The sequence below is a fragment of the Mirounga leonina genome, unplaced genomic scaffold, assembly GCF_011800145.1.
Source record: "Mirounga leonina isolate KUSES-001 unplaced genomic scaffold, KU_Mleo_1.0 Mir_173, whole genome shotgun sequence".
Taxonomy (NCBI): Eukaryota; Metazoa; Chordata; class Mammalia; order Carnivora; family Phocidae; genus Mirounga; species Mirounga leonina.
The window spans coordinates 88,571,097-88,588,096 of record NW_023270447.1 but is presented as its reverse complement, the minus strand read 5'-3'; the positions used below and the strand labels follow the sequence as shown (position 1 = coordinate 88,588,096).

The 17,000-nt window shown below is 46.7% G+C and overlaps 1 protein-coding gene across 2 annotated transcripts; it reads left to right on the top strand.

Annotated features, from left to right (window-relative positions):
- Positions 1-536: 536 nt before the first annotated feature.
- Positions 537-16,996, top strand: PARK7 (Parkinsonism associated deglycase). Of its 2 annotated transcripts, none has more exons than XM_035019885.1 (7): positions 537-710; positions 1,662-1,774; positions 3,303-3,404; positions 5,347-5,406; positions 6,239-6,308; positions 9,708-9,794; positions 16,444-16,996. In XM_035019885.1, exons 2-7 carry the CDS (start codon positions 1,685-1,687, stop codon positions 16,602-16,604), a joined length of 570 nt encoding a protein of 189 aa, XP_034875776.1. In that variant the 5' UTR covers positions 537-710; positions 1,662-1,684; the 3' UTR covers positions 16,605-16,996. The 2 variants fall into 2 exon arrangements, with proteins under 2 accessions (XP_034875776.1, XP_034875775.1); XM_035019884.1 differs by having other exon boundaries at positions 538-710; positions 1,658-1,774.
- The last annotated feature ends 4 nt before the right edge of the window (positions 16,997-17,000 follow it).

The following is a 17,000-nucleotide window of genomic DNA, read 5'->3' as shown; positions in this document are numbered from 1 at the left end:
TCCAGGGAAGGGGAACCGAGTGCGCGGAAGAAGCGTGAAGGCACAAGGCCACTCCATGAAAACGCCCCTTCACAGCAAAACGCCGCAGCTCCCGAGGGCACTGCGCGCCTCCAGGCTGCGGCGACAAGCGGGTTAACTCCAGCGGGCGCCGGCAGCGGGCCGGACCGCGCCATTCGGGGCGGGGGAGATTTCGGGGGGGTGCGTGAGCCAGCGGGATTCTCGTGGTGCTGGGTGTTCCAAATGGAAACATCCCGGGACTCACAGTGAGGGCTCGGAAAGGCCGGCCGTCCCCCGCGGCTGTCCTAGGTGGGTTCAGCCGGATGTAACGTAAGCGAGCGAGCGGCGCCAGTCCGCAGTGCAGTGCAGGAGGAGGTGGGGCCTGGGCGGCGTGCGTCTGCGCAGTACCGGGGGGGCGGGCCGAATGAGAAGCCAGGCGGCGTGCGTCTGCGCAGTGCAGGGCCGGGGGCGGGGCGAGGGGGAGAACATGGAAGGGCCTGCGCGGCGGGCGTCTGCGTAGTACCGAGGGGTGGGGCAGAACGAGAAGCCTAGCGGCGTGCGTCTGCGCAGTGCGCTTCTGAGGGCCCGAGCGCGGGCGACGTGCGTGCGTGCTCGTGTGCGTCCCCGTTTAGTCCGGTTGTAATTCGGTCGTCCCCGGCGCGGAATTGCTGCCGAAGGGGCCGAGGTTCCTTGTCTGTGGGCACAGAGTCGAGGTTCGGGTCGCGGTATGGGGAGCGCTGCGGGTGGTGAGGGGGCCACGGGCAGCCCGGGGCGGGCTTGGAAGGGGGCGCCGGAGACGGGGTCCCGCCGCGGCTGCGGGGTGTGCGGCCTTCCGGCAGGAACAAACGGAACGGCCTCGTATTCCCCGGGGTTGTGTGCATGGCATCCCACCAGTTTGCAACTGGTAAACTGGTCAGTGCTGTGTTTGCTGAAGTGGTTTCATTAGCGTATGTTTTGCATGGACAGCAAACTCCACAAAGAGAACGGGCTAAAAACTGTTCGGACCCCCGCTTGGCAGCTGCCCTCTACAACGAGAGAGCGAAGTGTAAAGAGCGGGTCCAGTTGGGTTGAGTTTAGTGGGGGAATTCCCATCTTTCTACATCATTAAAAAAAAAGGTGAACTATTTAGCACTGTTAACGTTCCAGAATTTTTAGTGCAGTTATTGGAACTTAAAAGAAAATCCCCTCCAAAAATCTCACCGGCTCATTGCTAAAGACTGTGTCTGTAGCTTTTTGCCCATGAAATTAAGTTTAGTCGTTTCTCTGAAACAGTATTTCCAAAATAAGACTCTCCCCGCATTCTGTGAAATGCAAGAAAGACCCGTGTATTTGTGTTGTAGGAAATTTTGGTTGCAATAAGTTATTGTATATTGGGTTTGTTTAAAAAACAAACAAACGAACAGACATGGTAAAAGAAAATCCAAACAGTGCTAACACGTGTTAGCAACCTTACTGTGTTCGAATCTCAAAGTAACAGCAGTTGAATGTGTAAACCAGTATTACCCTAAAGTGCTTTTTTCGCGTTCTGTTTATCAGAACGTTTTCCGTAGGAGGCACTTACTTACTTTGCTTAAAAATGTTCCTAAACTTGAAGTTTTGGGCTATTTTAAGGTTGCAATGCAAAGTTCTTTGAAATTCTTCTTCTTCTTCTTTTTTTAAGTAAGTCTTTAAAAAATACAACATAAAAATGGCTTCGAAAAGAGCTCTGGTCATCCTGGCCAAAGGAGCAGAGGAGATGGAGACAGTCATCCCTGTAGATGTCATGAGGCGAGCTGGAGTAAGTCCCCCAACGTTTTCTAGCCCTCCCCTTTTTCAAACATTTTTGGGTTTTGAAGTCTTTTTTTTTAAGATTTTATTTATTTATTTGACAGAGAGACAGCGAGAGAGGGAACACAAGCAGGGGGAGTGGGAGAGGGAGAAGCGAGCTTCCCACTGAGCGGGGAGCCCAATGCGGGGCTCGATCCCAGGACCCTGGGATCATGACCTGAGCCGAAGGCAGATGCTTAACGACTGGGCCACCCGTGCCACGGTTTTGCAGTCATTCTTAATAAAATAATATTCAGTGTACTTTATAAAATATTTCAAACACACAAAAACACAGTGTATAATAATTACCTGTTTATTCACTGTCCACATTTAATACTTGTTAACATTTTGCCATATTTCTTGTAGACCCACTTCTTGAGGAACAGGTGCTTTAAAGAAATAAAGCATTGCAGAGCACTCTTTGTAAATTTCCCCGGTACTATTCCCCTTCTGGCCCCAGAGATAACTGTCCTCTCATTGATGTGTATCCATCCCATGCATGTCTTCAAAATAGCATTAGACTGCAGTTGTATTTTGCATGTGTCTCTTTCTTTCTATGTATATATATCCGTAGTGAACACTTAAATAGCCTTTACTGATGTTAGGTGTCATTCTAAGCATTTACATAAACTTGCTTAAATCCTATAACAACCCTATGAGTTATTGCCGTCCTCATTGTACAGTTGAAGAAACTGAGGCACAGAGACACTAGCTAAGTTTGTAAACTTAGTAAGGAAAAGAGTCAGTACATCGACCCTGGCAGTCTGACCCCAAAGTCTTTTAACCCTTCATTTCTCTGGTTCTCGTGAATGAAGACACATCTAGATCCGGTTTGTTTATTTAAAATTGCTGCCTATTATTATGTTATATGAATGTGCTGCAGTCTATCCATGCTTCTGTTCCGCTGTTTCAGGACATTATAATACTCGAATATTCTTGTACAGGTTTCCTTATGCAAACGTGTGGAAGTTTTTCCTGATTTTATGCCTGAAAGTGGAATTGCTTGGCCAAAGGACAGCATTACCAGATTTTGGCAAATGGCTCCCCAAAGTACCAATGTGGGCCCACCAGCAGTATAGGAAAATTCCCATTTTCCCAGTACCAGCTCTTGGTTTTATTAACTTTGTAAATTTTTGCAAGCTAAAGTAGTATTTTGTTGTTTTAACTTGTCTTTCTATCTTAAGGAAATGCCATGAGATCTAAATAGCGACAATAACTTTGCAAGATGGATTATTAACAGGATGATCGCCCAAAGCAGAACACTTGTGGGAGAAAGGACACTGACCAGGCAGGGTACCAAGACAGCATCTATAAATCAGGACTGTCCCAGGCGAACTGGGATAGACCTAGTTATTAATTATATTTAGCTGACTTACTAGCTTAAAGTCAGCATGGTTTTGTTGCAGTATTTCCTGCCAAGTTATTTTAAAACAGCAGCTGTGAAAATGTTACTCTAAATTTATGTTTCAATGTTAAATGTGATGACATCTTTCTCTTAGATTAAAGTCACCATCGCAGGTCTGGCTGGGAAAGACCCGGTACAGTGTAGCCGAGACGTCGTCATTTGTCCTGATGCCAGTCTGGAAGATGCAAAAAAAGAGGTTTGTTCTCCAGACCTGGAATTATTCCTTCCTATGACTTCTTTATCAGGTTCTTCAAATGTCTTTTGATTACATTTCAGGCTGTTAGCACAGACTTATTTTAAGAAAGTCAACTTTGCTGGGATGTCTTCCCCACTATAATAAGCCCTGGGAAGTCGAGGACTCTGCCGTTTTCCACTCTGTTTCCATGGAAACTGGCAGTTCCCTGCTGCCTGTGCTCAGTGGGTGGGTAGGACACTTTCATCAGTGTTCCTCTGGCCTCAAAGGCCACTTTGCCTCCCGTTACATCAACTTCATCACCTGATACAAGGAATCAACTGCCACATTTCCCGTTCATTTCTTATTCTTTATTCGAAAGCTGCTTTTTGTCTTTCGTTTTCAGTGACACAGACGTAGTTGTGTGATTCATTTTATGTGGAACAGCTCGTAATTGATTAGTGGTGGGATTGGGGGGGAGTAAGAATTCTAGTTAAATTGTGCCACTTTTTCTTGACAGTCATCTTTGATGGCACCTGACACTTGGGAATCTGTCAAGAGCTGAGGTCCCTTTCCTCGGAAGTAAGCCCACCCCAAAGTGCGCAGGCGCTTTTGCCTACCCTTCCGTGGAGTTCACTGCTTAATGGCCAATGTGATAGGGCTGTGGGCTGTATGCTCTTGGAGTGTCAGTGGGGCAGGAAAATGAGCAGAGGCAGCTTGTGGACGGCCGTTTGTCCCCTGCCAAGGAGCCCAGAGTGTGATTCCCATGCTCGGCGGTCCTCACACAGAGAACAGTTTATTTCTATCTGATAAGCTCACGTATTTCAGTGCCAGATTGTGGAGTATAGGAGTATTGGTATTTATGTAGGAATTGTTGAAATGTTATAAATAGCCTCACAGTGGCTGAGTAGAGGTAAATAGTCCCTCTTCTCTGTTCTGTTTCATCTTGTGGTGTCTGGGTATTTTAGAACAGTGGTCACCTTTTGTGTCTGTTTATTCAGATTCTAAAAGGAGTGAAAGAAATTCTGTACTACACACACTTTCTATTTAGTCTGTAGTTCTGCTTGGTTTTAAAACAGCAGTAGAATGTTCATTGTCTTTAAGAGTAATTCTAAGCAGTATGTGTTGCCCTATGTACCAGATTGTCACTTCGTGATCTGCTGAGTGACTACATTTTTAAAAAATCTTTTTTCACATCTTAAAGTATTGTTAAACCAATTTCCATTTCATAATTTCAGCAAGTTTGGACTCAGTAGGTTTTTGGGATGTTGGGTGTTTGGGACACTAAAATACTGCCATTGTTTTTCTCCCCTAAGTTCTACTTTTCATAGAGGTAAAAACTTTTTTCTGTGCCTTTCACTTAAAATTTGTTTTTCTTTTAATTATTTTTATGACCGTGTACATTCTTGTTGAAAAAAATAACTCCTATACAGTGTAGACCAAGTCCAAATGTGAAATGTCCCTTTCTCATTGTCTCCTCGCCACCGTCCCATACCACACTCCAGAAGCAGCTGGGCTGCCTCTTTTGTCCGTGATTACCTGCAGACCATACATGTGTGTCACATGTATGTTGGGGACATATACACACAACTACATACCTTTTTAAAAAAATTTTTTAAGTAAGCTCTGTACCCAACATGGGGCCTCAACTCACAGCCCCTGAGATTGAGTCACATGCTCCAGCGACTGAGCCAGCCAGATGCCCCATTTTTTTTTTTTTAAGAATGAGATCATGCTACACCTGTAATTCTGCAACATGGATGTCCTTTCGTGTTACTATATTCAGATTTTTTGCTAGTTACAACAACATTGCATCATAGAGATATACGTTCCTTTATTTAACTGCTCTTCTGTGAACAGTTTTTTGCTCTGACCCACATTTAAAATAGGAAAGTGTTGTTGGACTATCACTGTAGTGCACATTTCCAGTGAAATGTTTTTACCTTTTTTTTTTTCTTAACTACAGGGACCTTATGACGTAGTGGTTCTGCCAGGAGGCAATCTGGGTGCGCAGAATTTATCTGAGGTAAAAACCGTATAGAGGAAGTATTTCAGCATCTGCCTGTGTTGTGTTGGTTTTGTTACTAAAATATTTCAGGAAGGAGGCTGGGAATAAACTAGGAGCAGGTGAAATGAACAAAATGGTGTTCTGGCTTAATTAAGAAAAACATCTCTAGTGACATTTACCACGTGAGTAAGTGGCATTGGTGGAACAATTACTCGTGAACAGATTCTGTGTCTGCAGTCCGCGGGAGAAGAATGAATCTAATTTTGCGTTTCATGAAGGTTTAAGTGTAAAAAGCTAAGAGACCATGGGGCTGGGGGCCGGGAGCTGACAGTGGGGGTGAAAAATGGCATCGGAAGAGGCCACTGCTTCTTCACTGAAGTCCTCTGTGAGGAGTCAGCCTGCAGGAATAGCGGGAGAGGAGGGAGGGGCACGGCAGACAGAAGCTTACAAAGCAGGTCGAATCTGATATATGGGACTCTGCTGGACTGTTCCTTACTCTGCCATCTGAAAACACCCAAAACACCACATACCCTTCCTTCCTCCTTCTTTCTCCCAGAAGCACAAAATGGCAAGGGTCAATTTGCCCAGGGGCAGTTGCTTTTCTCATCTCATCTTTAAATATCTTTTAAAAAAGGATGCCTTTCTCTTAAAATAAATGCTTTGCTTAGGTCTAACAATGTAGAAACAGTATGAATTTGATAATCTTTCTAATTATGATTTAGAAATATTGTTATAAAATAGGTAGAATCTGCTTTTAGTTTAACTGCGAGATCTTCACCCAGAGTTTCCAGCTGGAGATTGAACTTGTGGTTTCATGATAACTTGATATGTTTGGGCTTTCTTTGAATAGTCTGCTGCTGTGAAGGAGATACTGAAGGAACAAGAAAGAAGGAAGGGCCTCATAGCTGCCATCTGTGCAGGTAACGTGCAGACCCATCCTGTGTTAAAATGTGTTGTTGGGTTTTCTTCAAAAATTAGAAGATTTTGTTCCAAATACTTCTTTACCTTCACAAAGCATGAAGGGCATCCATATTGGCATATTTAGTTTGGGTGGCATGAAGTTGGTGTCATTTCAGAAATGAGTACAGTTGTTCTATTTTCTACCTCTCTGTGCTTTTGGTCTGTGTTCTGTGAAACTTAATGGTTTCCGTGTTTGGTTGACCTCTGAGGAAAATAAGGCCCTCTGGAATTCAGTAAACAGCTTGTTACAGCAAATCTCTGTGCCAGAAAGTGTATCTGCCAGCACCCAGTCAGCAAGAATTGGTCAGACATAAACATAACAGCTCTGTCCTGTGCTTGCCCTGCGGATTCAGAGGCCTCGGGGTGTTTTCTGCCTGACCCTCAGTGTTAAAATTTAGATCTTAGGCACTGTGTTATCTGTCACGTAACTTAGAAGAAGGTCGTCGGTACTTCATAGATGTCCCCACATCTTTGAAACTTAATATTTTGTTTTCTGATACCATTGTAAAATCCAGTCTTCATGCTCCAGTGTCATGATATTCTGGCGTCTTGCATTTTTTCCATAGTATAATTTTGGCCAGTGCCTTCTTTGTTATTGGTCTTTAAGAAATCTTTGTCAAAAGAGCAAATAAATAAATGAATAGATGGATGGTTAGATAAAATGACATGATGTTTTGTTCAGTACGATGGATTTATTTAAGAAGTTATAAGCCAGGGAGCCTGGGGACTTTGCATAATTACAGCAGAGATTCTCAAGAGTTCTTTCAAGGGGGTCATAAGGTGAAAGCAGATACTAAGACATTATTTGCCCTTTTCCGTCACATTCTCACAGGAGTGACATGAGAGTGGGACAATGCCATCATTTGGGCGTGACACGTATGCTCAAGTATTGTTTGTTGTAAAAATTTCCCAGTTTTAATTTCTAACACAGCAGTTATTGATTGATGTAACCCACGTAAAAGCTCAGGGGTCCTAAGACCCGGACGTTTGAGGACCTCAGAGGTGGCCACCCTGGCGGGCCCTGTCCTCAGGTTCCAGTCAGCAGTAGCCTCTTGACCTGCCCTCTGAGCACAGGGCTTTCTCCTCGCTGAAGAATACTGCAGTCACTGTGGCCACAGCCTCATTCTTAGGTTCTCTAACCAAAGGAAGAAAGGAAGGGTTTGGGGTGGATTTGTTCCCTTAAGACTCTGCTGAAAGGAAAAAACCACGTGTCAGTTTGTCCTTCTGTGTCACTAAGGTGGCAGAATTAGCCACATCTGGTTCACTGTTGCGAGCTCAGGCAGCTTGAATGTCATGCTAAGGAGCTCAGACCTCGTAATCCCTTAAATCGATGTTAGCCGTAAACAGCACTCTCGCCTTGTGTTTGTGTTGTGGAACATCCTGTACTGCTCCTCTGTGTGCGGCCAAAAATAGGAAGTGTAATGAAAAATAAGATGCTTCCTAAGTGTTGCAGTTAGGAACTGGGCACTGCGTACTAGACTGAAAGACTTCTTATTCTTAGCCCCTCGTATTGAGGGATGGTATGGAGTCACTGGGACAGAAACTGGAAGGGAGACTATCTTGATAAAATAAAATGACATTCACTCTGGGTGGGAGAGGAAAAGGAGCCTGGAGGTGAAAGGTCCAGGAGTTGTCAGATGCCTGGCTCTGGGTACCAGCTCCAGGTCATGGTTGTGGGGCGGGGTGGATGACTGTGATGTTCTCTCTGCACATCACCACACGGTGGCGCTGTTGGCTTCCGTGTTGTGGCGGCCCAGGGGGCTCCCGCCTGCGGTGCCCTCTGCTCTCAGCTCGCTGGGTCCCTGTTGCAGACTCAGCAACATTTTCATCCACCAGAATTTCAAGTGATGGCAGATAAATATCTCTTCTCGAATTCTCCAAATAGGATTCTTAAGCCCCAGAAAGCAGTAATTATGGGCTTACCATGACGAGTAAGGCATCATGGAATTCCTGCATTCAACCGAAACAGATTTATTAATGTTATTGTAGGTAGCAATTTTATCAGCTCAAGGGAGCAGCCTAAAAATTCCTAACTCACTGTACGATCACCTCTTGAGGTTTGCTTTCAACTACAAGATCATGTAGGGAATTATTTCTTATCTCTTAAAAATCTTACAAAGTAAGAATTCAGGGTAACTGATGAGTCAATTCAAATAAAACTTGAGTGGTAATTATTCAGACTTTACAGACTTAAAATTTGCCACTATACATGGCTGTCTGGTGTGTAGCATGAAAGTAAGGTAGTGAGAGACATCAAATCTATTTAAGGCTTTTGATTTAGGAGCTATAAATTGGGACTTGGCTTGATGTCAGGCGGAAGGCTTACATAATTAAGTATTATTTGTTGATCTTCCTGTGAATAGCAGCTGTGATCTAGTCGGTAGGTATAGTCTATAACTCCCTTTTCCTTGGAACTGTGTTGATAAATGAAAGGTCAGTGAGAGCAGGTGCATGCGTTGGCTGAAGCACAGGCTCTGTCCTCAGGTCTTAGCCACGGCACCCCAACCCATTCTGAAGGTTACATTGCTGTTCCAAAGCATGTTTTTCTACGTGTGGTGTGAGGCTTGGAGGAAAAAAGTTAGAGTAACTACCTTTTTAAAGTTTTAAGGTAACAAAGTTTATAAGATATTTTTTGTCTTAGACCTTATTTGAGGACCATTACATATGAAATATGCTTGTGATTATCAATGAAATTGGTCATTTTCAGTGAATACATTTGGATAAAAGTCTCAAGTTAGCAACTGCATATTTTAGAGGATCAGAAACTGACATTTGTGCATAGTCTTAAGTGATTTTTAATAAAGAAATATTAGTGTTCTTATATCTCACACTTCTGGGCATTTCGCAGGGCTGGACAATGTCCTGTTGATTGTACTAATCCTACCACCTGGGATGTTTGGGTGGGTAGATGGTGGAATGTGTGCTCATCTTTCATTTTCAAATAGAAAAAATTAGTCTGTGAGGTAGTAGTCAAGTCCAGAAGTTGGGAGAGCACCAGCTGCCTTTCACGTGCTAAGAGGAAGGCATTGGTGGTCTCCCCTCCTTGGACCCCTGGGACCCTTGCTTACCGTTCCTTGAGCGGGGGGTCACACACTGTTTATCTAGATGCTCCTCAGTGTGATTTGATTAGATGGGCGTTGAAGTATTTTGAGTTTGTACACTTTTGCCTGATGTGCTCAGCAGATGGTTTATTACAAACATACTTTACCTCTCATATGAAAAAGTGTTTAATTTCAGAATCATAAGTATATTTTAGGTAAGAGCCTCCTGGTTTTGAAGAATACTTCTGCTGTTGCAATTTTTAAACCATTGGTTTTTCTGTATCCATCCTTAAGTCTTTTTATTAATCTTCTTTATAGGTCCGACGGCTCTTTTGGCTCATGAAATAGGTTTTGGAAGCAAAGTTACAACACACCCACTTGCTAAAGACAAAATGATGAATGGAAGTAAGTATATGCTTCTATTTTAATGTACAGAAAGATCTCCTCAGAAAGCTGCTATTTAGCATTGTTTCCCACCCAGGATAACCCTTTGCAGAGAGACTCTGGGTTGAGATGCAGGCTGTTCCTTGCTTTCTTCTCAAGTGTTCCAGCTAGACAGAGGGCAGAGAGGGGGAGCGAGCAGTGGGGCAGAGGTGGTGCGTACCTGTCTCTGTGTGCGCCCTGACGGGGGCTCAGGGGCTAAGCAAAGGCCAGCCAGGGGCCCAGTTGTCCTAGATGGGAGTGATTATGAAATGCCAGGTTAACTAGGATATTTTACTAAACACTTTGCCAGTGGCCTGAGGGTAAACTTTAAACCTCAACAGCAATTTCAGAAAGTGCCCTTTTGCCCGCAGTCCAAAGTAAAGTGAATATTGCTCTCTTCCTGGGTGGCGGGTCTGTTTCCTTGGGTGACATGGTCTTGTTTTGTTTTGTTTTAGATTTATTTATTTATTTTTAGAGAGAGCACAAGGGGAGGGAGGAGGAGCAGAAGGAGGGGAACAAGCAGACTCCCCGCTGAGCAGGGAGCCCAATGCCAGGCTTGATCCCAGGACCCTGAGGTCATGACCTGAGCCAAAACCAAGAGTCAGTCACTCAGCCGATTGAGCCACCCACCTGCTCCCTTAGGTGGCATGTTTCTTTTATAAATACCAGCTAGACCGCTAACTTTAATTTATTTTTATAAAAACAATTTCTATTTGTGGTACAGAGTGCAAACAGTACAAAAGGAGGATGAAGTCAAAACATAAATATGCCTTTTCTCACTTCCTCACCCCCTTTCTGCTTTTCAGAGGTAACTTCTGTTAGAAAGTTCCCTGTGTAATTCTAGAGTTTTCTCTGCACATACTCATTATCCTTTGTATTTTAATGTTTTTACTCAAATGAGATCGGCTAAATATATTGTTCTGCAGCTTGCTTTTTAAACCTAAGATTGTATCCTCTGGTGTGTGGGGGGGGGTCATTTATCAAGCATATCTTTAAATAGAAGGCAATGTATAATTCACCCAAAGCTGTATAACCAAGCATCTGAATGTACAACTACGTACTGACTGATCCTTCCTCATAAGAGCTACCACTTCTCAGCATGAGATTCAGAACACCAACCAGGTAGTGTCTTTTGTCAGGTGGCGTCTTCCTTTGCCATCTCTCCCTGGAGTGCCCGTAACAGAGAGGCGGAGACCCAGGAACTTGTAAAGAGAAAGAAAGCTCACACTAGTGTGAGCATCTGAAATTTCCAGTTAGAAGCCAGAAGTGGTTCGGTTGGCATTCAGCCAGCAAAGAGACGAAGTGGCTGGCTCTGGGTAAAACATCAGCCTAATTTCAGTGAACAAACAAAAAGACAACACAGTAACATCAGCAGCTGATTTGGGAACCGCTCTGCCGGGGCTGCATTTTCTTCCCTGCCTCAGTCCTGCTAGAGGCTGATACTGAACTCAAACAAAAAGGAGGGCAGGGTAGCATCGCTTACGCTGGCTTTACAGCCAAGTCGAGTTGTGCATTTTCACTGTGTTTTTCCTTCTAAGTAACAGACCTTGCTTTTTAGAGCAGTGTTAGGTGCACAACAAAAGGACGCAGAGAGTGCAGAGTTCGCACACATGCCCTGCCCGGGTGCGCACCACCGTCTTCCTCATCTTCCTCTCCTGTGCCTCAGCAGTACCCGTGTTACAGTCCGTGAACCTGCCCTGACACGGCATCGTCGCCCCAGATCCGCCGTTGATATTAGGGTTCGCTCTTGCTGTTGGACATTCTGAATATTCTTAAATTTGGTCCAAAGTAGTATTTTCTTGAAAACCTATAACTTTATTTTAGTTGCTAGAAAGATACTAAGTTGTCAATAAAACCATCTGTGTGAAAAGTGATTTTTTTTTTTTTAAAGGCTCTGGCTACTGGGCATTTTTTAATGTAGAAATAGAATTTACTTGGGGCTCCTGGGTGGCTCAGTCAGTTAAGTACCTGCCTTCGGCTCGGGTCGTGATCCCAGGGTCCAGGGATCGAGTTCCACATCGGGCTCCCTGGTCAACAGGGAGTCTGCTTCTCCCTCTCCCTCTACCGCAGCTCCCTGCTTGTGCGTGCGCCCGCGCTTGCTCGCTCACTCTCTCACTCTCTATATATCTTTTTCTGTCAAATACATAAATAAAATCTTTACATCTAAAATCTTAAAAAAAAAAAAAAGTAATAGAATTTACTTGGAGCTAACGGAGAGGTTTTGGAGAGTTGGAAAGATCGGAATCAGGCTTCCTTTAGTCATTACGACATATTGGGGGAAGGGTCAAGTAGTAGGCTACGTTCCTCCTTTATCTGAAGGTAGATCTGTTGTGTCTGTTGTCTTGTAATGCCTCAAGAACACTGAGGTTGATTAGGAATAGAAGCAGATTAGATTGTTAACTCTCAGGGTTTATAAAGTACATTCACAAGCATTATCTCCCTGGAGCCTCCCAGGCCCTGGTGCCCAGCAAGGCAGGTTACTGACTTCACAAGTGAGGAAACCGGCTCTGGCTCGAGAGGCCAGGCGACTTGCCCAGAGTCAGGCTGGAACTCAGGCCCCACCTCTGTCTTCAGGGAGGCTCCCACACCCGCTTAAGCTCCAAGGTATTGAGTTCAGCCATTAAGTCCTACTGTGAGGGAAAAAATGCTTGAAACATGTGCCCCTTCAGATTGCTCCGAGAGGCGGAGCTCGTCACCTCCTGGGTGGCTTGTCTGGTCCTCCTTGTCCTCATCACGTACCTAGTAGATAAGTGAAATTTTTGCTCAGATAAGCAACCCAGTTGGAAGGACACAGTCTTCCTATTTCTCAGTTTTTAAACGAAGAAACTGTGACTTTAGTAGCCTTTTCAGTTCCTCCCTGCCCGTTGTGCTAGTAAGCATCTGGAGGCCCCGTCGAGTGGCTGAGCTGGGAGGAGCTGCGTCCCTGGGGCCCGGCAATGTGGGTGTGGCTCCCGCTGTGGGCGGTCTCCTTACCCCACCGCCGAGCCTCAGTTTCTCGCCTGTCCTCTGAGGATACCGGTGGCCCCTGCTTCACAGGGCTGTTGACAGGCCCCGTGAGTCACTTACTATGTGTGATGCCCACAGAATGTTGCCTGTCACGAGCCCACGCGGGGGAAGGGAGAGCTGGTAAGTGCCCAGCTCTGGGCCAAGTGCTGGGAGCCCGGCAGTGAACAGGCTGCCCTCACCCGGCTGCCATCTGTTGTAATGGCACCACCCCTTGGCCCTGCTATTCCACGGGACTGGACTCCCACAGCAGTCCTGGGAGGGTTGTGCCCTCCCCGTTTTACAGAAAAGTGAGGCTCAGAGCCATCAGACAGCTACTTAATGTCAGCCCTGGGATTTGAACCCAGAGCTGCTGGGCTCAGCGGTCAGTGACTTTTCCATAAAGGGCCAGAGTAAATATTTTGGGCTTTCGGGGACTTCGGGTCTGGACGGCAACTACTCTGCTGTCGCAGAGCCACTGACCAAGTGGGTGAGAGGTGTCCCGGTAAAAGCCACTGTTTGGTGCTGACCCCTCGGGTCCAGTTGCCTTTTCTCTGAAGAGACTTCTGGATTTGGGGTGCTTGCTTAAAGCTAAAAAGAAATTTATAGGCGCCTGGGTGGCTCAGTCATTAAGCGTCTGCCTTCGGCTCAGGTCATGATCCCAGGATCCTGGGATCGAGTCCCACATCGGGCTCCCTCCTCGGGGGGAAGCCTGCTTCTCCCTCTGCCACTCCCGCTGCTTATGTTCCTGCTCTCGCTATCTCTGTCTCTGTCAAATAAATAAATAAAATCTTTAAAAAAAAAAAATCTTTAAAAAGAAATTTATAATTAATGCTTTATGCCAGTTGGCTGTGGGGTGTAAATTTGCAGAGCTCCCAAATCAAATCAGCACTCGCGGGTCGCCGCGCATGCGCGTTGTCCTGGTCCGTCACTGCCACTAGGTGGAGGTGGTTGGTTAGTGTAGTCTTTGTGCTCTTCCTGGTTGAAATTGTGGAAAGAACTGTGGAACCTTGAAAGGTCTTTAACCAGTTTAAGCTGTGTTTGTCATATTTTGCCCACAAAGAGATTGTTCGGTGAGCCATTTAGAAATTGCCTCACTGCTGCAGTCTGGGCAGTTCATCTCTTAGCTCTGGAAGACTCGACCCAGCCAGTTTTTTCTGGTTTAGCATCTAAGATTGCCTTGGCCCGGTTTAACCATCAGTAAATGGGTTAGATTCTGAAAACCTTTTCCCTTCAAACCAGACCCTCTTTTCTTCTATGGTAGGGTAACTAGGAAACTTGCGATGTGCTGTATTCCGTTATTTTAGTGGGTGACTTGATTTCTAATGAGGATAGTAAAGTATAAACTACTCTAGGGGTTCTTGATCACTTGGAAAGGACGTGAACATCAATGCGTGGTTTCTAAAGCTCGTGAATACAGCAGAAGCAGAGTGGTATCAGTGTGGCCCCAGCACCCACTCCATTGCCCAGGACAGGCAGCCGGGAGTCATCGTCACCACCTCCCCACGTTCAGTCCTGCATTTTGGCTCTTAAGAGGTTTCTCAAACCATCGTTTCTCCCCTGTCAATGCTCTCCGCACCCAGGTCACCATAAGCTCCCACCAGATGGCAGTTCTTTTCTGTCTTCCCGTTTGGTTCCTTCCAGGCAAGTCTTTGTGCAGGTCTGACTCAGAGGGTATGCCCACCAGGATGTGGAGTACAGGGTCACCTTTAGGTGCTGGAGGAAGTTGGCAAAGCCTTCTCCTGGGGGCAGAACGGGATATGCTCTGATGTGCACTTTGGAAGGGTGAGCTTTTCTGTGGTGCTGAGCAGCGAGTGGAGGGAAGGGCAGCCGGACAGAGGGCTGGCAGGCGGAGAGCCTGCGTGAAGGGGCAGGTGCGGGGAGGAGAGAACAGATGTGTTGTTCATAGGTTCACCTGATACTTGGGGGCACCTCCACTGTACTGTTAGTGTTCTAGGCCACAGGAGGCCGGCGGAGGCCCGGTCTTTTAAAGAGCAGACAGTAAACAAGAAGACTTTTCATATTGTGTCAGTGCTGGGAGGCGCTGGTGGAGCAACTCAAGGGGCCTGCTCTGGGGAGGGATCCCATACCCCTCCTCTGAGGGGTGGTGGGAGGAGGTGAGAAGAGCTTTCTGCACAGTGGAAGCAGGGGGCTGGGGAGCGCCAGGTGGGAGCCTCGTGGGGACAGGTTGGGGAAGATGGGGGGCCAGGTCATGGGGGCACTGCTGCTCCTGAGGAGTTCGGGCCTGGTCGGTCTGTGCACGGGCAGGGTTTGATGACTGTGCGGAGGGTGAGGCCTTGGGGAGCTGATGCCGAGGAAGCCCAGCTTTGTGGCTGTGATTTGCCCAGATGTCATATCATTCACTGAATTCGAATATAGGAGAAGCACATTCTTGTTTTATTGTATTTGTCTCCAAAAAGCCAGTTGGGGAACACAGAAGGAAAGGGGTCCCCAAGAAATGAATGTGGTTTCTCCCTCCACCTATCTCCCTCTCCCCCTCCCTGTGTGTCCTGTGTAATTTTTGCTTGTTTGTTTTTGAGACAACAGAGTGTGTGTGTGTGTGTGTGTGTGTGTGTGTGTGTGTGTGAGAGAGAGAGAGAGAGAAAGAGAGATACGGGCAGTCTGTGATAGGGACTCTGTGACAGGTAGTCTATATGACATGGAATCTGTGATAGGCGGTCTGTGACAAGGACTCTGTGTGACAGGTAGTCTGTATGACATAGAATCTGTGTGACAGGGAGTCTGTGACAGGCGGTCCTGTGACGGAGTCTATGTGACAGGTAGTCTGTATGACAGGCAGTCTATGACAAGAGTCTGTATGACCAGGAGTCTGTATAACAGGCGGTCTGTGATGGGGGGTCTGTGACAGGCAGTCTATGACAGGAGTCTGTGTGACAGGTAGTCTGTGAGGGAGTCTGTGTGACAGGCGGTCTGTGACAGGGAGTCTGCGTGACAGGCAGTCTGTAGAGAAGGGGAAGGGAAGGTAGGCCTCTCAGGAGAGAATAACTGATTTTCAAGAAAGATGAAGGGGCCCTTGGGAGAACAGATGGGAGGTGTGATCGTTTGTGACAGTGGGTGTGGTGTTCACTTGTGGTCTCCTCTCCCGGGACACGAGTCCGTCCTCCCTGGTTGATGGACTCCCGAGGGCACACGGCAGCCAAGGAGGACCTGTGTTCGGGCCGGAGAGGGGGTTCAAAGAAAGCCTCTCCCAGCGTTGGCTGTTTCGCAGATGTCTTCAGCTCAAAGTAATCCCCCTAGCGAGGCGGCACGTTTTGGGGGGCACGTTCTGCTTACCCGTCCGTGTGTCAGCGTATGGGCGGCCTCTGGAGCCCTTGTGGGAGACAGAAATGTGACCGGTCGGCCTTCCCTCCCACTCAGCCTCACACGGAGGAGGTCTTTCGCAGGTGCATTTCCCCCGCGCGTATTGCTGTGTGTCACGTCAGCAGCTGGGCGTCCTCGCCCCCAGGCTGCCCGCGCTCTGCCTCCCGGTGGTTTCCCGGTGGCCAGCCACAGTGTGGCGGTTTGGGTTTGTTTGAATTTACGTGAGACCAGTCCTCTGCTGTATCAGGGCATGGAGTGGCTGAGTGGTACCCGCTGGTGTCCGGCAGAGCACACTGGGATGTAACCCTTTCTCGTTCTGACTTCGAAGGTCATTACAGCTACTCCGAGAACCGGGTGGAGAGGGACGGCCTGATCCTCACGAGCCGCGGGCCTGGAACCAGCTTTGAGTTCGCGCTCGCGATCGTCGAGGCACTGAACGGCAAGGACGTGGCTGACCAAGTGAAGGCCCCGCTCGTTCTTAAAGATTAGGACAGACATCTTTGATCAGAAGTAGACAAACAGGCCGTTCGTAATCATTCTCACCGCGTTCACTTGAAGCAAAACGCGCGCTTCCCGTGCAGAGTTTCCCCGCCTGCGCCCGGGTCCCCACGGTCCTGACCCTTGATGGCAGAGCAAATGGCATTTAGCAAACTACCAATTGTTACTTTGTTTATTGCTGGTTTCCCCTTATTGGTGTGTGTGAAACCAAATTCATGATCAGCCTCACTTGCATCTGTTAACTGTTGATAGAGCTACTGAGATACACAAGCAGTGAACACATTTGACACAGCAAGGAGGAAAAGCGCAAAAGCAAAGATTTAAGCAGCTTGTGATTTTCTCCCATGTTAACTGTGTATCGTTAATGTGCTATTAAAAATACCGATG